The sequence below is a fragment of the Arachis stenosperma genome, chromosome 9 (assembly GCF_014773155.1).
Source record: "Arachis stenosperma cultivar V10309 chromosome 9, arast.V10309.gnm1.PFL2, whole genome shotgun sequence".
Classification (NCBI taxonomy): domain Eukaryota; kingdom Viridiplantae; phylum Streptophyta; class Magnoliopsida; order Fabales; family Fabaceae; genus Arachis; species Arachis stenosperma.
Window position 1 is genome coordinate 152,973,353 of NC_080385.1, and position 23,579 is coordinate 152,996,931.

The 23,579-nt window shown below is 32.2% G+C and overlaps 3 protein-coding genes across 4 annotated transcripts; all 3 read left to right on the top strand.

The window, feature by feature from the left end:
* Positions 1-246: 246 nt before the first annotated feature.
* On the top strand, positions 247-2,384 carry LOC130947340 (zinc finger CCCH domain-containing protein 48-like). Its single transcript, XM_057876007.1, has 9 exons — positions 247-642; positions 722-817; positions 1,065-1,154; positions 1,234-1,335; positions 1,410-1,556; positions 1,646-1,765; positions 1,848-1,907; positions 1,999-2,096; positions 2,186-2,384. Exons 1-9 carry the CDS (start codon positions 247-249, stop codon positions 2,328-2,330), a joined length of 1,254 nt encoding a protein of 417 aa, XP_057731990.1. The 3' UTR covers positions 2,331-2,384.
* Positions 2,385-4,875: 2,491 nt separating this feature from the next.
* Positions 4,876-5,776, top strand: LOC130948162 (uncharacterized). The gene has a single exon (XM_057876880.1). It carries the CDS (start codon positions 5,142-5,144, stop codon positions 5,454-5,456), a length of 315 nt encoding a protein of 104 aa, XP_057732863.1. The 5' UTR covers positions 4,876-5,141; the 3' UTR covers positions 5,457-5,776.
* A 1,046-nt stretch (positions 5,777-6,822) lies between these two features.
* LOC130951685 (protein HOTHEAD-like) lies at positions 6,823-9,560 on the top strand. 2 transcript variants are annotated; one of them, XM_057880389.1, is made up of 6 exons: positions 6,823-7,233; positions 7,317-7,961; positions 8,164-8,379; positions 8,455-8,561; positions 8,663-9,222; positions 9,306-9,560. In XM_057880389.1, exons 1-6 carry the CDS (start codon positions 7,137-7,139, stop codon positions 9,355-9,357), a joined length of 1,677 nt encoding a protein of 558 aa, XP_057736372.1. In that variant the 5' UTR covers positions 6,823-7,136; the 3' UTR covers positions 9,358-9,560. The 2 variants fall into 2 exon arrangements, with proteins under 2 accessions (XP_057736372.1, XP_057736371.1); XM_057880388.1 differs by having other exon boundaries at positions 8,164-8,561.
* The last annotated feature ends 14,019 nt before the right edge of the window (positions 9,561-23,579 follow it).

Consider the following 23,579-nt stretch of genomic DNA (forward strand, 5'->3'; position numbering starts at 1 on the left):
CTTTGAGATATTATCTTTCTGTTATTATTATTATGGTCTGTATTTTGAATGAATTCTTGTTCTAATACATAGACAGTTCCACTCTGCATCTAAATTGGGAATCAGGGTTGCCCCAACCTCCTCCAAACTTGATGATCCCATTCCCACGGTACCATGATTTGGCACGCTGCGCGATCCAATTCAATCTACTTCCATCGAACTTGAATTTAAATTCCTTCTCGCTTATTCCAATCCACAGCGACGCACATGGATGTAGATGGGGGCAACAAGCGTGTCTTCCACCGTCTTGCTGGAGCCACGGCGGCCGACACCAGGCACCACCCAAAAAAAGTGTGCTACCATTGGCAAGCTGGAAACTGCAACAGACATCCCTGCCCCTTTCTCCACAGCGCCACCGTCTACGGTAGCACCATGTCTTGCAATAATAATAATGGCCGCCGGAGCCATACTTTTATGAATGGCACTTCCACGTGGGGCCATGGCAGTGGTGGAGGTAATCATAGAGCAGTTAGGAAGGCTGATAAAGTCTGTAATTACTGGGTGCAGGGGAATTGTGGTTATGGTGAGAGGTGTAAGTTCATTCATTCTTGGAGTTGTGGGGATGGTTTCTCTTTGCTGACTCAGCTTGAAGGCCACACCAAGGTAAAAGTAAAACAATCTTGGTAAGATAATCATGATCTTTCTTGAAGTTGATGGGTTAGTTTTGTGTTGAACTGAACAGGTTGTGAGTGGAATAGCTCTGCCTTCTGGTTCCGATAAGCTTTATACTGCAAGTATTGATGAGACTCTCAGAATTTGGGACTGCCAGTCTGGACAGGTTATGTTCCCACTCTTTTCTTAATGAGCAATGCTAGGGACCAGCAATTTTTGTGATTGTTAGCCATCAACTAGCCATCAATGATGATTTGATGGTGTGAGATTGGTGTGAGATTTCATCTAATGGCTCACCTTTCTCTGCTGGTTACATGCTGGCCAAAATTCAATAAAACTGCTGGCCCCCTAGACTTTTCCTTTCTTAATATGCATGTTTTAATGCTGAGCTTGGTCTTGTGTGCATATTGCAGTGTACTGCTGAGATCAATGTTGGTGGCGAAGTAGGGTGCATGATCAATGAAGGACCTTGGATTTTTGTTGGTATACCCAATTGTGTTAGGGTAAGAGAGGGCACAGATTGGCATATGATTTTTTACCAGACACAGCACATCATGTTTGGCTGATAAAATGGTAATGCAGGCTTGGAACACTCAAACTTGTATGGAACTAAGTCTACAAGGCCCTGTTGGACAAGTATATGCTCTTGTTGTCAACAATGATATTCTCTTTGCTGGTACACAGGTAAATCATTTTCTCAATTCACTCTTTATTTCTTTATGTAGAACCATACTTTATCCTTGCTACTTGTATTGTAGGATGGGTCTATACTGGCATGGAAGTTTAACGTAGTGGTCAATGTCTTTGAGCCTGCTGCATCGCTTACAGGTCACTCGCGTGGTGTTGTTTCATTAGTAGTTGGACCCAATAGACTTTACTCTGCTTCAATGGACAATACTATAAGAGTAAGTTGCATAGGATTAGTCATAAGCACATTTATTGTGTCTTGGATTGTAATTTCATACTTATATTCTAATTGGATGTTATCTTTCAGGTGTGGAACCTTGAACATTTACAGTGTCTACAGATATTAACGGATCACACATCTATTGTGATGTCAGTTCTCTGCTGGGACCAGTTCCTTCTATCTTGTTCACTGGACAAAACAATAAAGGTTAGTTTACATTATTTGTTGAATTCGTATCATTTACTAGTATATAATTTTTGTAAGCTTGATTTCTCTCTTGTGCATACAGGTGTGGGTTACTACAGAAAGTGGAAAGTTAGAAGTAACATACACTCACAAAGAAGAACATGTATAGATGTTTGAATTCATTTGTTTATGTTGATACAAGTAAATATGCATGTGTTTTTTTATGATTAATTAATGGTATGATGTGGCTGTAGGGTTTGGTTGCTCTTTGTGGGGTGCATGATTCACAAGGCAAGCCAATTTTGCTTTGCTCTTGCACTGATAATACCCTACGCCTTTATGAGTTACCTTCGTAAGTATAATTTTGATTAATGGTTTGATTTGGTTTAATGGTAACTAAGATGTTGACTAACTCGTCATACTTTGCCACATCTTTTTCAGATTTCTAGATAGAGGAAAAATATTCACAAAACAAGAGATACGAACAATTAAGATGGGGCCTGGTGGCATATTTTTCACTGGTGATGGATCAGGTCAAGTGAGAGTATGGAATTGGACAATAGACCCAACCATTTCCATCCAATAATAATAATAATCCCTTTTGGGTTTTAATATTGGGTTTTAATATTATATGTCCAGTTTTGTTACATTTTGTTCAATCATACCCCAAAATAAGTTAAAAAAAACTCTTTCTCTTATCATTTTGACTCAAGGATCCTTAAATTCGATCTTTATTATATGTCCACTTGATAAAATTTTACATTTATTTTAACTTCTATAATGGTGGTGATGCAAGTTACGGTTTAGGCCTTAGGAGATGTATCCAGTGAAAATGTGAAATGAACAAATTTCTATTGTGTATAATCTTCATGATTAATCAAAACTAACATTGTTTTTTATATAGAAAAAAACTACACAAATAATTCATAATGTAATATGTAATATGTAATATGTAATCACAATTTAATAGTTTGATCGATAAAAATAACATTTTTTTATCTATTGAAAATGTAAACTTGTAAATTTACACCCGAATGAAAGTACTATGCCAATGTAAAAGTTAGACTAAAATAATTGAGTTAAAGATGGAGCCAGGTCCTTGCTTGATTCACTTTCACGTTTAACCGTAACAACATTTGAGAAATTATCGAGATTAGAAACAAACTAACCATAAACAGAGTAATGGTATAAGTATACTTGTCCCCTAAGTATTCATACGACTTTATATTTACCAGTAATGACAGTAATCTCACATATGTACATCTATGAATTTTACTAATTTTCTATGTGAAACCAAAAATAAATTGCTATTGCAAATATTTGGTATTTAGATTCATCAGATTAAGAAGCTTGCTTAAGAAATAAGTCTAAGCCAGCATTTGACTTTTCAATAGTTAGCTGGATCTTTAATTTTATTTTTTCAAACATAAATTTTGCATAAACAAACATCAAAATTCACATATAACTAGCACCCATTACCTAACTTTATCTTTTAAGTATTGATGGCTATGATCCATGAACATGTGTGACGTGCAATCTACCTTTTTACTAACTTTCTGCGATATTTTCATTGATCCAATGAACCAACAATAAATATGATGCTGAAATTTCAAACACAAAAACTGCCAACAAATCTCAGACAATGCAATGCATTGCTACTCGATCTTTCTTTTCTTTCTTTTTCTTTGTTTTTGTTTTATTTTTTTGCAACTATAATTCGGTGCCAAACCGCAGCTATTGCCTATAATTCATTAACTTGTTGACATACAGAAGATTTGTTCTAATTGAGTCTCTGCACGCTAACACACTTAAATTATTCGAAGTCAACTCCAATCAAATTTCTAATTACTTTACACCCATTTGTTGAAACTAGTTAGTTGATCAGTTGGATTGGATTTGGTTCATGCCTTTTGGAAAACCTTTTAGCCACAACCATGCATTTATTGTTAAAAAAAAAAGTCAACTATTAAATATATAAAGAAATTTTGAACCCCCAAAAATATTGAAGAGAGGGTTGAGGCCTTGAGGGGTTAATAATTGTGAGAAAGAAATATAAGAATCAGGCAGATTGATGTCGGCTCCCCAAGTCCCCAGTCCCCACCTTTTTAAGGTCTGTTTATAAAAACTCTATCCCTTTATTAAGTGACCGAGTAAGCAACAATTCTTTTTGGAAGTAAATAAATAAGGAGAGCAAACATAATGGTTTTTTGTTATCTGAATATGTGTTCAAATTAAACAACATATATTATTAATAAGAGATTGTCACTTTTTATTTTTGATATTAGATTAACAAAATATTCTTTTAAATTATGAACGATTGATATGTTAATCTCAAATATGAAATGATTTAATTTGGGTGTAAAAATTGGATTTTAAGTTAAATTCTTCAATTTTTAGAGGTACAAAAATTAAATTTTCTGATTTTTTGGTATAAAAATTGAACCTCTCTTCGACTGTTTAAAAAAATTAGAAAAATTTGAGAAACACAATTCGAATTCTCTAATTTTAACACAGCTTATAATTTTAAAAAATACAAAAAATTATAATTAGGCAAGGATTGTATGTTATATAGTATGTATGGCCCTGAAAATTATCGCAGTCACTGCAAACAATGGAAGTATGGCGGCATCACATACATAGATAGATAACTCCCACTTCATGCTGAGCTGAGCTGATGGTATTCTTGGGAATATCCCTTTGTTTGAATCGAGGATTTTTGTACTCATGCAATTCCCCTTGTTTGGATTGAGAATATTTGATTTATAGAGTAATTCACTTTGAAATGGTCAATTACATTTCATACATGCATATTCTCTCTCCTATGACCAATTCAAAGCTAAGGTACTTTTTATTTTTCTTGATTAGGACTCAATCAATAATGGTATTAAAAGGTTTATTGACTAAAAGTGGCTGTACCATTATTAAATGGTAGCATAATCTATGATTTCACATGTCAAAATTTAACAAACTAGACCCAGAAAAACTCAACAAGCCTTGAATTACTAATTACTGTATATACTTTCCCACTTCAACTAATAAATTAACCCCTATTTAAGAATCAAAGTTCTAGTACTGCTATTGTCATAAAACCACATATATATAGTTAAGACTTAATAGATAGAATGAAAGCAATCGCTATAGAATGAAAACAATCGCCACAAACTTAATTATGTCTTTGGTTGAAAACCCAACTTGAACGGCAAAGACACTTTCCACTCACCACAATAACACCCCAAGACTCCTCAACTAATGAAGTAAACTAATTCTACACGTCATATATAGATAACACTCACTATTGCTATTGCTATATATATAGTTTGGGGTGGTTTCTTTCTCTTATCTATTAGTATACACACACAAACAGACATTCCACTAATTATTAAGAGATATAGAGAAGATGAAGATGGGTGGTTCATCATCCTCGCCTGTAGTGGAATCAGCAGCATGGTTCTGTGTGGTGGTGTTGGTGGGTATGATAATGTTGGGGTCCATAAGGGTTGATGATGATGGTGGTGGTGTTGTAAAAGGGGAGAAGCTGGGAGAGAGAAGGGTGTGTGATGAGATATATGTTGTGGGAGAAGGGGAGACACTTCACACAATCAGTGAAAAGTGCGGTGATCCCTTCATTGTTGAGAGGAATCCACATATCCATGATCCTGATGATGTTTTCCCTGGCCTTGTTATCAAAATCATCCAACACCACCACCACTAGCTACCTACCAACCACAACATACACATCATATACTACATAGTTTCTAGTTTAATTTTCTCTGTCTTTGTCATTCTATAGCAGGAAGATCACATATATAAAGGGAGAAGTTCAACAACACATCTTGTAGTTATCTATAGTTATATACTTACATACATTAGCTAGGTTTCTTCTTATTCTTCTTCTTTCATTTAATCACTTTGAAGAATCATAATGAAAATATACAGTGTGGACTAGTTTGTGCCACATGAATATTTCCCAGAGAAATATGAGCTTCCCATTTTTATGTAAATTCAGGCATGTATAATATTGTTCTGACTTTATTTTGTTCTGCTCTGATGAGAGAAGAGAGAGGACTACAGTTGAACTTACAAGAGTTCCAAAAGCACAAATATTCTGATTAATTAGATGTATTTTCATATCCCTTCTAGTTTTATGTTATCTAATTATTATTCTTTGGAAATCAACAGTTGAATAGCCTTATAGCCATGATATGTTTATTTGTCCCAAGATATGTAATGCCTCTAATAACGATTTGGAAATGGCGGTTGTCTAATTTCATCTCCAACAATGGAAAGAAACGAAGCATACCAAGGAAAGAGACTTGCGTTTGAAGCTAAGTAACCATCATATAGGCAATATAATTTGGAAGTATCATAATACCTTTGTCTTTCTTTTGAATTTGGAAATGTACGAAACAGAGAAAAATACGAAGGTAAGTGATTGAAGCCTTCTAGCTTTGAATTGATGGACACGTCTTTCCCATGATTTTTCAAACTAAAGAAAAGAAATAGAACGTAGTCTTGGTATACGAGGTTAAATTTCTACAAAAGATACAAGCTAGTGTTTAAGAAATAGTAGTCCACGTCTATGTATTGGTTCCTCTCTTATACAACGTTTTGTACACTGAATTATGAAGGAAAAATACATTGTTCATCATAACAAATGACGTATAGAAATACTTATAAGAAAAAAACCAACAAACTGTATTCGTAAGTGTCTCATGTCCTTTTTGGTAAGGAAGTACTGTGTTTATACCTTCAATTCCAGTTTGTTCCTTAAATCTTAAGTCATTATTACTTGAACTTAGCACGTGTCCAAATTTCTGTGTCAGACACCAAAATTTTTCCCACTAAGTACTGTGTTAATTTTTTAGCTGGAGATAGACAAATATAAACCTGATTTTTACTCGAATTTTATGTGATATGGTGTAATCAAGTTAACTTAATTAATAAGGTTCTTTTTTTTTTCTTTTTCCCTTTGATGGAAACTTATTTGTTAGTATGTTAATATGTCATTCCAATTCCTTATATATAGTATATAGTATATAGTATATAGCATGGAGATATATTAAGCCATGCTATTTTAACTTTTAAGTCATGCATGTGACAAATCAATGAAGAAGTTCGTGGAATTTTGTTTATAATGATAGGCAAGGGAAGCATTTTCAACAAGTTCCAAGAACACTGAGTCTTTGTATGGAGTTGGCGTTGCAAATAGATGTTGTTGACCAAACAAATTATAATTGCAAGAGCAAATAAAGGGTGGTGGTTCATGAAGCGTTCACTTTAATAATGTTCTGGTTATGATAATATTACATTATATCATATATAAAAGGAGAGTTCAATTCTTTAACCCTGCACAATTATTCTACCATCTATCAAGTGAAGTTGTCCATCAATAATGGGTTGGGGTTTGAAGACATTTAAATGCTCATTTCTTATTTGGAGCCTTTTCTTTATTGGTTTATCTTATTCTGAAAATTATGATTTTGAAAAAGGTAAACATTACTTTTTATCATTATTATTAGATATAATCATATGTAAGTCACTTAATTTTCTTTGATCTGTTCCATTTATGCAGCTCCAAAGTTCAAGTTTGTGAAAGAAGCAACTTTGGCACCACCAATCTTATATTATGATTATATAATAATTGGTGGAGGAACATGTGGTTGTCCACTAGCAGCAACACTTTCACAAGGTGCAAGAGTCTTGGTCCTTGAAAGGGGTGGTTCACCATACACAAACCCAGAGAAGATCAACATATACAACTTTGTCAGTGCACTGTCTGACATAAGCCCTTCAGCATTTGCACAGCAATTCATATCAAGGGATGGTGTCCTAAATGCAAGGGCACGTGTCCTTGGAGGTGGTTCAGTCCTAAATGCAGGATTCTACTCAAGAGCTAGTTTAAGGTACATAATGGAATCCGGGTGGAATGAAACTCTGGCAAAGATTGCATACAAATGGGTTGAGAAGAAGGTGGCTTTTAAGCCTACACTGCTGCAGTGGCAAGCAGCAGTGAAGGATGCATTACTTGAAGTTGGGGTGCTACCTTACAATGGCTTCACTCTTGATCACCTTTATGGGACTAAGATTGGAGCCACCATCTTTGACAAGGATGGTAATAGGCACACTGCTGCTGACTTGTTAGAGTATGCTGATCCAAGGAGGATTTCTGTTTATGTCCATGCCACAGTCCACAAGATACTCTTTAGATACAATATAGGTAATATTGGATATTCTTTTACTTTTCTTACTAAAATTCGATTAGCCTTTATAAGAATAAATACAAATACTTCTGTTAATGACTGAATGATTTATAAGTTCTTTCTGATTTAAATTTTAGATCTTATTTAATGGTAGATAAAATCATATTGACATGATACTCCATGAATTGTAGACACACTGACTTGAATTATAATGTGCAGAAAGAAGGAGGCCTCAAGCTTATGGAGTGATTTTCAAAGATGCATTAGGAAAAATGCACAAAGCATACTTAGGAAAGAGACCAAAAAATGAGATAATTGTATCAGCTGGGGCCCTTGGAAGCCCACAGATACTGATGCTAAGTGGAATTGGGCCTGCAAGCCATCTGAAGGCCCATGGAATCAAGGTGGTTTTGGACCAGCCTCTGGTGGGCAAAGGTATGGCAGATAATCCAATGAATGTTTTGGTGGTTCCTTCTCCTTTACCTGTTGAAGTGTCTCTGATCCAAACAGTTGGAGTCACCAAGTTCGGTAGCTTCATTGAAACAGCCAGTGGATTGAGCATAGGTCATTCTTGGGCTGAAAGGCTTCAAGGGATCTTTGAATTTGTGTCCAACCAGGTTGGTATTGGTGCTAAACTGCTATTGCTGTATATTCATCACATTATTCAATTAGTTAATACTAATTAAGCATGAAATTGTTTTTGGTTTGAACTTTTCAGAGTGGGAAACCATCATCAGTGATGTATCCACCAGAAACAAAGGAGGAGAGTGTTGGAGACACCATAAGATCACTATCCAATCCAATTCTGAAAGGAGGAGTCATCCTTGAAAAGATCATAGGACCAAGATCAACAGGGCATCTAGAACTGGTTACCACAAATCCCAATGACAATCCTTCAGTTACCTTCAACTATTTCAAGGATCCAGAAGACCTAAAGAAGTGTGTTCTTGGCATGAAAACAATCATAGATGTCATCAACTCCAAATCATTCTCAAAGTTCAGGTTCAAGAACATGCCTGTGGAAGCTCTCATTGACTTGATGTATCACATACCAATGAACTTGAGACCAAAGCATGCCTCTCCTACCCTTTCTTTAGAACAGTATTGCATAGACACTGTCTTAACTATCTGGCATTACCATGGAGGATGCCAAGTTGGAAAAGTTGTTGATCTTAATTACAGGGTTCTTGGTGTTGATGCTTTGAGAGTTATTGATGGATCCACCTTTTATCGCTCTCCAGGGACTAATCCTCAAGCTACTGTTATGATGCTTGGAAGGTACATGCTTATTAATTAATTATTAATTAACCATTGTGCTTCATTATTATATATTAACAATCAGTATATATACATTTGTACAGATACATGGGAGAGAAGATTTTAAGGAAAAGATACTTCCCTGCAAAGAAGTGAAGGGATAATTCACCGGGTGCAGAATTTTTTAGATCCATAGTTTATTGTCTTATATGACAATTCATTTTTCCAAAATATTATTACTTACTGAGATTTCAGATAATAAATATTTTTAGAAGAATGTATACTTCTTTCTTAATCTATTATTTACGGTGTTCAGAAAAAGCGTTGTTTTCCTGTATTTTCTCATAAAAACAATAAAAAGATTGAAGTAGAAAGATTCATGATAATTGTTACTATTATATAACTAGAGAAGCAGTGTTTAAATTTAAGCAATAAGAATAAGACATAATAAGCATTAGCATATGCCGATGGGGTACCCAATCAAACCCCCTAACACCTTCGTAAAGTGGAAGAAGCATCTAACTTTAATTCCATATCTTTTTTCTTCTCTCCAAACCACTGATGGAGACTAAGAAAGATAAAGAATCTACTACTCAGAAGGAGCATTTTCAGGGGAAAAAGGAAGATTTACGTGTAGAATATTCACAGAGCATAAGGCTCCTCAATATAAGCATATGCTTTTTGGTAATTGGTTTATTCCATCCTCTTCAATTGAAGTAGTGAACGGTTGCTTATAAATTAGAATGGTGATGGAAAGGTTTTGGTGCAAATTAAATTGTATAAGCAAAGGAGCTATAGGGCTTCTCTTTCTTGGCAGGAAATGAAGATGTATACATATACATATACATATACATATGTATGTATATGTTCTCGCCAAAGGAGAGTTGCCCTGTTGCTGCTTTAGCTTAAATTTCCAGTTTTCTATTCTGTTTTCTATATCTATATATAGCTCCACAGAACCTCCAAAAGGTAATAAATTAAAGCCTATGGCCTTCAACTTATTGAAATTTAATGTTGTGTATGTTTCATGGCTCATGCATTAAAGTTTTTTATTATTATTATGAGCACTACTGAGACTCAAATAAAGTATTGATTTACACGATGAATCATCAATGATATCATTCCATATCATTAAGCAGACAGCAGCCATTTTAATTTACTATATAGAAAGCAGAAGCCATTGTTGGAGTCTTCATCTCTCTTATGCATTCAGATATGGATGGCAAGCTAATTAAGGGTGTTACCTTCAATTCCTCGATCAACATTATAACTGATAGCAGGAACTGCTTCTTGCATGCATGTAATAACAACGCAAATAATCCACCGCCCAAAGAGCACTGAAAATTAAGATTTAGGGACAACAGTCTACAGATCATTAATTACTTTTGCATATTAAATTTTCGATCATTATATTTACACAAAAATTAACAATTAAAATCAGCTACTAGAGTAAAATATATATTAGAATGTAAATTACACATTAAAAAAAAGTAAAATACATATATATTTGTACACAAATATACAAAGACTAATTTTAGTAGTTAATTTTTAATATATAAATAATAATTTTTCTTTTTGTTGTATAACAATGGTAGCTCAGTTTTTGTGGTTATACTCGATCGAGACTACTATGTATTTGTTTGGTTATCATTAGACACTATAGACGACTTTCTGATTATAGGTCAACTTGTAATTACCTCGTTTGCTTCTAGATTCTCGTTTAATTAAAAGTCAAATGTCACAAAAGTCTCTACAAGTTTTGGCAACAATATAATAGTCATCGAGTCGTCGTATCCGTCGTGAAAGAGATTTAGAGTTCTAACAAGTATATATGTATCAGTACTACATATATAGGATGCAAAAAAAAATGTTATTACAGAAAAAAAAAATAATTACTAAATTAGTTATGATGTATTTATAGATAAATATGTATTATTTAATTTAACTTTAGTATATATTTTATATTTTAATATATATTTCATATCAATAACTAATTTTAATATATTATGAAGTAAGGAAAGTTTCATTCATTTGACCCAATAAATTAAAGATATTGCTTTTATATATATATCTAGTGACCATCAATATATTTTGCACTTAATTAAATTTCATTCATGAATAATGGAACAAAATAAATTTTTTTCTTACTGTAATATGTAGCTCAGAGTTTCTCAAGTAACAAGTAGTTTATACTATTAAATCCACAATTTAATATTTTTAATTGTTGTTTATGTATATTTTTTGTACTTTTAAGTTTGAAGTTTTGTATTTGACTCACATATCTCTTTTCTTAAATCCTTTTTAGGAATAATTCTTTGCTTTACAATCTTTTCCATATGTAATAAAAAAGCTTAAAAAGAATATATATAATATATGTACTAAACCATAATTTACTATATTTGAGTCCATAATTAACCATTATTTTTTGTGTATCTCATTTGAACTTGAAATTCTGTATTAGATCGCTCGTATCCATTTTTCCCCAAGTATTTTTGGTATAATTTTAATAACTTTGACACACAAAAAAAGCTTAATAAAAGAATAACTAAGTAATCTTTTAATAAGGGTTAATTAACAATCTTTGCAAAATATATTGCGTATCTAGTAAATAACTCCAAAAAGAAAAAGAAAATCTCGTAACGAATAACAACTTGAGTGCTTTCTGTCCCGTTGATGAATATATAGTTGATATAGGATGTGCTTGTTAAAATTTATATATTTTTTAAAATTAATTTATCGAAGGTAATATTTTAAATTAAAAATGACTTATTAAAAGTTCTAATAGTTATATTTAGTAAATAAAAATAAAAGTGAACATTCTGCAGTGTCTTTTTTGTCATGAAAATATTGAAAAGCTGTATGTTTAAATATATGATTTTGCTAAAAAAAAATTAGAATATTTCTTAAAAAGACAACACTATCTTGGTTCAGTTATTTAATACAATATATACACACTAAGTACTTATCTAACTTAGTATTTACTTAACTTAACAAGAGATACCTCTCAAGTACATGACACAAGATAGAAATATAACAAAAAAAAATCAAAATTACTTTTAACTTTTTTCTCTAAGTATTTTTTTTAGCCTTTTTTTAGTGGTTTTTTCTCAATATCTCTCTTGCCTTTTACCTCCGAATGAATACAAAAAAAATATAACATTGAAATAGAAATACAAACGGTAAACCATGAAAGAGATGATGATTCATAGTCTTAACGCTATAAGTTGAATTGCAACTACTGAACTCAAAATATTTTTCTTCGTCTTGGCGAAGTGTTTCCTTTAATGTAGGTGCAATGCTTCCAAGACTTCAAACTCTACTGTGAGGTTTTCACTCTTCTCTCAATTCGGGTTTTCTTTCCTTGTCTTTAAAATGAAAACTATTTTCCTTTTGTATCTTTCTTGAGCCACGACTAGAATTTTTTCAAAGTCAATTTCTTGATTCTTAAATCAGCTATAACTCTTTTAAATTTTTCTTCATTCAAACTATAAAATTAGAAATTTAAAATCTGATTTTGAACTTAACTGAAAAGATGGTTACAGCAGCAAATTACTTGCTCTCAGTGTGGTTACCAAATCCAAATCTTTAAATTTGTGTCTTGACTCCAAAAAAACATTTTTTTACCATTGATTCACAATTAAAAAAAACTGTCACCACCTTTTTCATGTTATTCAAAATAGTAGTGCAGAAAATAAAAAAAAAATGTGAAACAATTAGCCTATATGGTACAAAAAATAAATTACGTTTAATTTTGATTGTACTAAACTTGCTTTTGCAAACTTCATTTGACATTAGTTTCATTAATTATCTTTTCCTTTTTTCCTCTTTTTGTGTTAGAATGAAAAAGGTAAAGCTCTCTTTCTTCTCTGATGCATTACTCAAAGTGAACTAAGCAAGACTTAGAGTTGCTTCTCTTTTGCTTGAAAGCTAATAGGTTAGATTAGTGAATTATTATCCATTCACCAGCCTTGAATACATTTGATTTCATAGGTTTGGGTTGCAATTACAAATAATTTAGACATGCACACTTAAATATCATCATCAAATTCACTTGAATTATTAACTCAAATTCAATATGTTTGTCATAATCAATTTGTTATTTATTTTTTCTAACTCAACATTAGAGAAGTGACGTCGGGACGTTCACTTGGGTCACATCTTGACGAGGTTAACAATCCCACTATGATGACATAGTTTAGATTCACTAATTTTGGCGAGATTAGCAACCCCACTATATATGGTAAAAATATTCAAGAATCCATCTTGGTCGACCAAGTCAAGGATGCACCTCTTACTCTCAAAGAGTTCAGAAAAATAAACTTGAACTCTATTTCATAAATAAAAGATACATGAATTATTTATAATAGTGGAAGAAGGAAAAGCTTTCATAACTTAGACGATGTGGGACTAATACATAATACAAAGTTCACTATCCTAAACAATATGAGACTTGTATTATCTTATTACAATTAACTAATATAATTAACCTACTAACTCTACTTCCTCCTGCGCCATTCTCCCTGGGTTGAAAGAACTCTTGTGTGAAAAGACTTGTGACAGCAGATGATCGATCTCATTGATGAATCCACACCAAAAGATTGATCGACCTCATTGATGAATCCACACCAAAAGATCCTATTGGTGACTCAATACCAAAGACCCACACTCACAAATTAGATAAAATTTTATAAGACCCATAACAACAGACGATTCTTATTCTTTGAATTTTCAATTTCTGTTTTGTTTTTATTTTATATTTTATATTTTTTAAATTTTTTTTGCTGGAACATGTTAAAAAAATTGGATACATTGAAATTAAAATTATTGTGTTTTACAAAATAAATTTTACCATAGTTTATTAATAATTTAATTTAATTAACTAAAATTTAAAAAATAATTAATCTTAATTACAAATCAATTCCTCCAATAACAATTGAATAAGTCATAGAGGTATAACTAACTTTTTATTTATGAAAAAATTGGCTAAAAATCACCATATATATATATATATATATATATATAGTCTATAAAATCATTCTCTTTTTATATTTTTAAGAAGTGTTCTAAATCCTATGATCGATCATGACATATATCGCTACTCTAAAAAAAAAATAGATTGTTATATAAAATAACTTTGCAAATTGAAATTTTTAAAAATAGATTGTTCTTAACAACATTTGTTATATAAAGGTAGTATTTAAAAAAAAAAAGTTAATACATTTATATTGTACAAAAATTCAAAATTCATTTAATAAGCTAAGTATTTTAAGTGAATCCTTTTATATTGATTGACCTTACACTGTATATAACTATATATGTTGGTAGTGGTCACACAAGGAGCATCCAACGATTCCTGTATGTTTCGATTTCGTCCTTCTTCAATTCCAAGCTTCGTCTAAAAGTAGGTGAAAAAATCTTTCAAGAGATAGTGATACCATGAGGACCTCTAAGAATCAAAACCTAGTGATGAGAACAATTATCAACCCAACTTTTCCTTATTTTTATTTCCATATATAAAAGAAAAGGAATTGCTTTAGATGAGTATATCCAAGGCATAATCCAAGATGCCGTTTTCTTTTGTGGTTAGCCCTAAGGTTGCATTGGTGCCTAGAAAACTTTGGAGATGTGTCATGTGTGTATATATAACCGACTAACCAAGAGCGAGCATGCATTGGCATGTTTGAAGAAGTGCCATTAATTATTATAATAAGCAATTCACTCGTAGGGCAAATCTCTATTGGCAGGTTATATATTATATATTGCTGCTGATAATTAATTTTATCTCAGTAATTAATTAATTTGCCAAAGGAGAGCTGCCCTGTGAGTGTATAGCTTAAACATTTTCTTCTTTGTTCCAAAAAAAAATTTTTTTTTCTTCTTTTCTATATGCATATGCAAGTATGCAACCATTTCAAAAGGTATATCTGAGTTTTTTCTTTTTTTTTTAAAAAAAATTAATATATATAACTAACTATAAAACTAGGAAAATAGGTTTTAGGGTTTAGGAAAATCATATATTTTTCTTTATATATATTATTTTTGGAAATGCCATATTAAAGTGTTGCAATGATTTTATCATTTTTTTTAAAGTTTAAAATACCAAAAATTTGTTATATTTCGTTTTCATCATTTTGATTTTTTTTATGAATTGAATAAGAAATCTTATTATGTAAATTAAATCCCAAACCCTATATAATTGGAATTGAAGAAAACAAAAACCTGATAAATTATTGTATCTAGGTCATAATTAGCGTAGTTGTTTACTCAGCATTGCGTATAGTCGTCCAAGTAGCCATTCTAAGAGTTTCGACCATAACTTGTCTAAGTGTTTGGATTTGTAAGTTTAGTCTTTGAATAAATAAATTGAACTAACCCATCTATCCATTATGGTTGTTAGGAAAATTATATTATTAATTAGGAAAAAAAGTTGTTTTAAGTAAATAAATATAAAATAATATTATTAGTAATTTATGATATATTATTTTTAAGAAGTTAGTTTTAATATATTAGAAAATATTTTCATTCACATTAGAAAAAGAGCAATTTTAATCAAAATTTAAATTAGGTCCTGATTATGAGGTATATATGCAATGTCAAAGATGTAGCTGTCAATGGTAATAATAGAGCTGAAAGTAAAAAATGCGGAACAGTTATCAATAATAGCAATAGAGTGTCAAGGGTCAACAAATGCGAAAACTATTACTAATTATTTTAGTTTGAAAACTAGTGAAGATATTATAGAAGTAACTCAAAATTGACATTAGATTAGTTTATAAAGAGAATTTTAGATAAATATTGTAATAAGTTCAGTTTTTTGGGAATCACTACTTGTAAATTCAAAAATATTTTTAGTTTTTTTGATATTACAGAATAATTGAGAATATTAAATAATTTTTTTGAAATCTAAATTTAAAATTATATTCTATTTTTTATTTTTAATTAAAGTTTTTTATTTTCATTTATTCTTTTTTATCTTCTTCTTCACTCTTTAATTTTTACATTTTATTTTGTTTTCGATCCTTTATATTTTTTTATCTTTAAATTTTACTTTAGAAACTACAATTTAGACATTAAGATATTCATAGAAAGAATTGTTTCTGCTTCTTAAAATAAGATTATAAAACAAAATTTAAAAATTGTTAATTTATTTATTGTTAATAATAAAACAAAAAATCAAATAAAATATTAATAAAGATTTACATGCAATTGTCTTTATATAAAATTAATAATTAAAAAACAGTTAAATATGATAATTTAATAAAATATGTTAAATTATCTAACCATTTTTAATTATTAACCGAGAGTTTTTTCTATAAATCTCAATTATTGATTGAAGGAGAAACTACCATGGAAGAAGAAAATGAAGATTGTGAAAACAATACATGAATGGAACCATTTAACCAAGAGGTCCCATGGTTCATATAGTATCACCCAAGGATAAATTCTTTCTAAAAGTCTGCACTTTGTTAATTAAAATTCTGAGCATTATTTTTAATGTAATATTTAAAAAATATATATATTTTAGCTTAAGTAACCTTATTAATAGTAATGATAACTATAACTAAAATTAAAATTAAAATTACTAGTCTTAGCTTCAGCATTTGTGTGTGCCATCATTTTATATGCATTAAGCTATAATTTATCAACCTGCTTTAATTTTCTCTAATAAGGCAATAACGGCATTATTAGCCAACCTCCATTACGTGTCCCAATTTAAAAATTATTTTAGGAGTACATAAGAGTACATAAGAGTACACAGAAATAAATTATTTTTTTTAGAGAAATAATAAATTTTTTAAATTTATAATAAAAAAATTCTTATTAAATATAAATTATTTCGATATACATATATATTTTAGAGACAATGTTAATGATTGTCATTGCTGCCAACGATATTAAAATGGTTTAAAAATTTGAGTTTCGTTCGAAGTTTTGGGTGAAATTTCACCGGACGCAACTTAAATAAAAAAACACAATCTAAAAATTAAAGTTAAAATAATTTATTTTTGAAAATAATATATTTTTATTTATTTAAAAAAAATCCTCAAATTTATGGGATATCATTAGCATGGAAAGAGCAATCCAACATGACCGTTGTTATTATTTTTATTGATCCCTCGTTACGCAGTAAGACACTACTGGATACCTCAATCACCTCCTTCAGAGCTTTTTATATAGACAATCCTCGGATATCTGACTTTTTGTTAATTCATCATATTACGTGATACTTTAAGAAACTCCATGAAAACATTTTACATAGACATTTCAATAAATAAAAACTAACAGACGAATTCCATAGGTACTCCAAAGGTACTCCTGAGAGTATGAGAGAACGAGAGAGAGGGCGAAAGCAGTGAGAAAACACAGGTAGAATAGAGTTAGGCACTCGTAGAATGAAAAAGATCCGCAGATTTAAAATCGAAAAAAATATTAACGTTTGGACAACTTGATGATAAGGCGAAACATGTTTTAGAAGATGCCGCTAATACCAGATATCTTTCGAAGAGTTTAATTGGCTCTGGGAAGTGGGAATCACCAAGTGACCGTAATAGCTGGTTTGAACAGGGTGAAGCAAATAGAAGAGGCAAATAGAGTAAAATGCAATCCAGAGTTGGAGTTTGGCATCCGTGCTAAATCACGGCAGATACCATTAAAGATGGGGTAGGACATGACAGCGGAGATGGTGACACAGGTGACACTAGCAGACAAACAGGGAATGGATAGAAGGGTCATTTTTCTCGAAGAACTGGATGAATGGCTTACGAAAATTTCGGTAAATTAAAAAAAAAAGCAACGAAAGCTCCTATAATTAAAATCGGTCATGGGATTACATTTAATTGATGAAGACGCTGCTCCTTTGAGTAAGGGACCTAATAATGTACATCAACACACTAAAGAGAATATGTGTGACGTGGGCCAAAACCACATAAGCGCTCATGAGCTAGCTGATTCTGGAGGATGGGCGGATCGAGTAACCCAACCCGGATGTGAAACATAAAATGTACTTCCGGGTAGGAGCGTGGTACCGCGCGTGGGGATGGGAAGGGGATTAGAGCTGATCACACTCCTGTTGCTACTACCGTGAGGTGCGACGCTGACTTCATCATACTGCGCTTTCACAAGCAGATCTTAGCCGCTGCTGCGGGTGGTGGTGCAGGGGATACTCACATATTCAAAAATATTAATATATAATCAATATTACTATAAAATCATATCATATATAATAGAGAATATTATATAATTTCTAAGTTTTCATGTAAAAAAAAGTTTGAATTTCAATATCTATATCTTTTTTTTATTTTTTTTATTTGCGCACCCAGTCCTTTATAATTCAAAGCCTTCTCTTGTGGCTTTTGTGGAAATATTATCCTTATCCTTGTCTTTGTTTATGTCTTGGATTGGAACAAATTACTATAATTCTACCTCGTCTACGGATCAATCTACATTTTTCACAAATTTTATGAATAGAGACCCGTATTTTCATATTTATCATTCCTTCAACTTAATCTCGGATCCATTTTAATGGAAGAAAATAAGGTTTCCTTCAATTTTGAATTTCTATTCTAATCGTACCCCTCAAAACCAATAATATTGAAGTTAAAAAAGAGTCTAATTAAAAAATTTATACTTGCATTTTTTATTTCTCTGTGATAGAAATATATATAAAAAGTATGTTGAACTTTTTCAGAAATATAGCCTAGACTGATATTTTCAGTATTTAAAATTAAAAATAAATGAACCAACTCCGAACATACCCCACAGGAGAAATTGATTCAGCAATATTGAATTAAAGCCTCATAAATCCGTTTCTTTATAAGAATTCCTGTTAAACCCATTTCACGCATTCATTAAGGTATGAGGAGTGATATGAGAGACTTGTGTTTTGTTTTATCTCTCTTTACTTTTTTACAAAAATTGATAGAATTTTTTCTATAATTCGGATATCAGAAATATTACCATATATAACATAAAATTTCTCCGCCGATTCGTTCTAATCGAGCCTTTCGATCTGTCATTATATCTCTCGAAGTAGAAATAATGACAATTCCCATCCTCCTAAAATTCTCAGAATTTGTTGATAATTAGAATAGAGTCGTAGACCAGGAGTATTGATCCGTTTTAAATTCAAACGCGTTTTAGATTATCCTTTTCTATTTCTTCTATATGGTAGAGTTAAAACTAAAAAAAGATTTCCCTCTTCTTCTGTATAATACGGATTTTCTAATCCTGTTTTTGTCCGCAGCCTCTTTTGGAACAGAAAAAGCATTTGTCTCATTGGTTCCAAATTTTTCAAAAAAAGAAATGGGGTTTCTCAATTTTATTAAAAAAGGGGCGAATACAAACTTTTTTGAAAAATTTTTCAAGTAATAATTTTCCGCCTTTGAGCAGGTATGGATCCTTTTATTATGTCTCGTCGAAAATCTGGTTGTTGTGCATAACTTATTAAAGTCAATTCCCCTTTTTCATTAGTGTTATTTGTTTCTCTAGTATCCCCATAAGGATTAGAATCTTTTGATTTTTTAGTATGAGTAAAAATAACTACACGTTTGGCTTTTCGGGAACGAATTCCATACTTCTGTTCGTCTTTGTTTCCCTCTTCGAGGTCTTGGATTTCATCGATTAGTTTGTAAGGCTATCGAGGAACTTGTTTTTCGATTTCCTTTATTACAATACATTTTTTAATTGTTTTATCCTTTAGATCTGTTCGAATTGCGTCAAATAAGAATTTAATTTTTTTTAGGCGTTATGTGTGCATGTTCCGGAAAGAACACAAGTCCTTCAAAATTCAAGGCTGATACTGATTTTTCAGAAAATTTATGGATTAAGTTAAAAAAAAAACTAATTTCAGTTAAAAATAACTTTTGATAAAATATATCCATGTTCTCTTCAAAATAACTAGTTTTTTGAATACTAGAAAGAAGGAGACCATGAATCTTATTTATCCAAATATCATCTTTTTTATAAGTTTTATTATTAATTGAGGATAACAAAAAATTGTTCATTCGGCCACGACAAGGTCCATTCAAGAAAGGATCATATAGTTTAGGTAAATTTTTTGTTTGAGTCTCTTCATTGCATAATCTAATTCATTTTTGGAATATATCCAATGGCATAAATTCCTTATCTCGAACTTCCGCTCTGTTTAGAATTTCATTGCTTAGTTTTTTTTTTCTTCATTTTGAGAGTTCCAATAATTATTCAATTCATCATAGAAGATTTTTTCTCTTGTTAAAGGGTCTATTCTTTTTTCCATCATTTTTAGAAAAGTCGACAAATTGGGTGGATAGGCAAAAGATATTCTTTCTTTTCCATCATTTTGACATATATCAAAAAAGAATTGTGACATATCATTTCGTACGACATTTTCAAATCGAGCGTTTTTTATATATCGTAACGGCCGCTTCCATCGTCTAAAATCAAAAAAAATTGTTACAAGGGATTTCTTCGATACCAATATCTTTTTATCTTCGGTTTCGTTGATTTTCTTTGAATTCTTACCCTTCTTTGCAAAAAGATAAGAAGAAGTATCGGTTTCCGAAGATATCTTTTTTTTGTTCAGTTCTTGTCATTTTTGAAATTCTTTGAACATCAAATTTGTGTTTTTCAATTTCACCGCTTTCTTTACTTTTTGAACATTTCTTTGTAATAACAAAGGGCAAGAGTGTTCGGTCTAAATAGTATAAACACGTAAGAAATAAAAAAAACACTAAAGAGTTAAGCCATAGAAGTTTGAAATTCTGATAAAATGGACTTCTTAGAGTGAATGCGTTCATTAGATTTAATAACATTATTTTGTTGTATCCAGACAAATTCAATCTATTTTATGAAAAAAATGTGACCAATTAACCAACCTCCAAAACCACTTGTTAAATACAACAATTTATTGTTGCATTTAAATATATAGATGTTTACTAATTTGACTAATATGGAACTCCTTTAAAAGGGCTTCTGCTTCTCCAATGAATGTTTTCATAGAAGATATTATTTCTTGGAATTGAAGTTTATTCGTTTTTAAGTAAGCACGTAATTCAAGAAGAAATTTCCTTACCTGTCCAATTTCTAACGAATCAAGATAACCATTCGTTCCAAGCCGAAACTGGTGAAATCAAAGGGCATTACTTGAACGCTACTGCAGGTACATGTGAAGAAATGATAAAAAGAGATGTATTTGCTAGAGAATTGGGCGCTCCTATCGTAATGCACGATTACTTAACAGGGGGATTTACTGCAAATACTAGTTTGGCTCATTATTGCCGGGATAATGGACTACTTCTTCATATCCATTGTGCAATGCACGCAGTTATCGATAGACAGAAGAATCATGGTATGCCCTTTCGTGTACTAGCTAAAGCGTTACGTTTGTCTGGTGGAGATCATATTCACGCCGGTACCGTAGTAGGTAAACTTGAAGGGGAAAGAGATATTACTTTAGATTTTGTTGATTTATTACGTGATGATTTAATTGAAAAAGGTCAAAGCCGTGGGATTTATTTCACTCAGGATTGGGTTTCTCTACCAGGTGTTCTTCCCGTTGCTTCGGGGGGCATTAGACGCAACTGTGGTGGATAACGTGAATCATAATAGCGACGCGGGATATGGTGGAGGAGTGATAAGGATGGAAGTTGGCCGGCAGAAGGTCAGCAGTGGTGCCAGCAGAGATGTTTGGAAAGCGATCGCTGTCAGGGCGAGTGACGAGTTTGACATTGGCAGTGCTGCCGCTGGTTCGCTCCGTGCCGTGAAGGAGCATGACGGTATTAGAGGGCACAAGCCAGTGCTAACGGTGGAAACTTCTATGATAATGAAGGTAAATGGCGTAAGGATGAATAATTTCTCTTGTGCGGGGATGCTTCATGCGTCAACAACTCTGTGATTGATGGCGACAATCTATTAGACAAAGAGGAAGGGGAAAGAATAATAGGGAGCTTGAATGAAACTAATGCCATATCACATACGGTTCACAAAAGTCTCGATGAGAGTGTAAAGGAGAACACCGTTACAAGATTGGTAAGGGGTGATGGAATAGAGAAAGCAGATTCAGGGGGTTAGGATACTCTGAGAGAGGGAACATGCTTTGAAGAGGATGGGGCGGTCAGGAACTTGGAGGATGTTGGGAATTCTGAAAAGGACGTAATTAGTCAGAATATTGTAAAGCAAATAAAAATCTGGGATGAAGACTTGGTTGAAAACAAAGTTGCTTGGCCTTGGCAATGGAATCAGGGGTTGTCTCATATGACGAGGAAGACGACAGTATGGCAGCTCTTCAAGTTTAGAATGAAGTGCTTGTACAGAAACGAAGGCAAGCAAAGCCAAAGGAGAAAGCAAGAAGGAGCCGGCCTAAAAATTGGAATAAGGTGTGTAATAATGTGCTTAAATGATTTATATTTTTTGGAATGTGAGGGGTATTGGGGGTGTTGAAAAAGTGGGCATGGTTAAAAATTTTAAGAGAAAAAATAATGTGAATATACTAGGCTTGATAGAGACAAAGAAGAATGAAGTTACTAAGTTTGACGTAGTACAAATTTGGGAAAATGATGCGGTGGATTGGAAGTATGTGGGTTCCAAAGGGGCCTCTGGAGGTCTATTGTTAATTTGTGACAAAATTATTTTTAAGTTGAGTAACTGTTATAAAAGGGAGAGGTGGCTGTATGTGAAAGGGGTGTTGATGAGCAATAATTTTCATTGTGTGTTTTGTTTGGTGTATGGTGCACATGTCAGGGAGAAGAAGCTAACTGTGTGGGAGGAGTTGAGTTTTATTGCTGGAGTATGCCAGGTCCCTATTTATTATATGGGTGATTTTAATGAGATTGTGAGAGTAGAAGAAAGAAAAGGAGCTAATGCTTTAACAGCATCAATGGAAGATTTTAGAGACTGGATACGGGATATGGAGTTAGGGGATTTAGAACTGAATGATCGTAAATTTACATGGCTCAGAGGTCAATCTTACAGTCGTATTGATAGAGTCTTTGTTAGCCTGGAATGGCTTGAGCAGTTTCCTAAGATACGGTTTAAAGGTGGGTCAAGAGGTTTATCTGATCATTGTCCACTGATAGTGGAGGACAATAGATTAAGAGTGGGGCCAAGGCTATTTCGAAGTCTGGATTCTTGGTTTACACATGACGGGTTTCTTAGAATGGTGAAGGAAGAATGGAGGGGTCTAGGTGAGGTTCAATTTATTAAAAAGTTGAAGGCTTTTGACGATACCTTTGAGTAGATGACACAAGGAGAAGTTTGGTGATATTGATTTGAAGGTACATGAAGGTTGTAAAAGGCTTAGAGAAGGGGGGATTGAATCTATGACATTCTATTATGTTACTAAAATAACCCTTTAGAACAAACTTTCAATTCTGATTCTGTTTGAACTCAGCAGCGAAAAATTT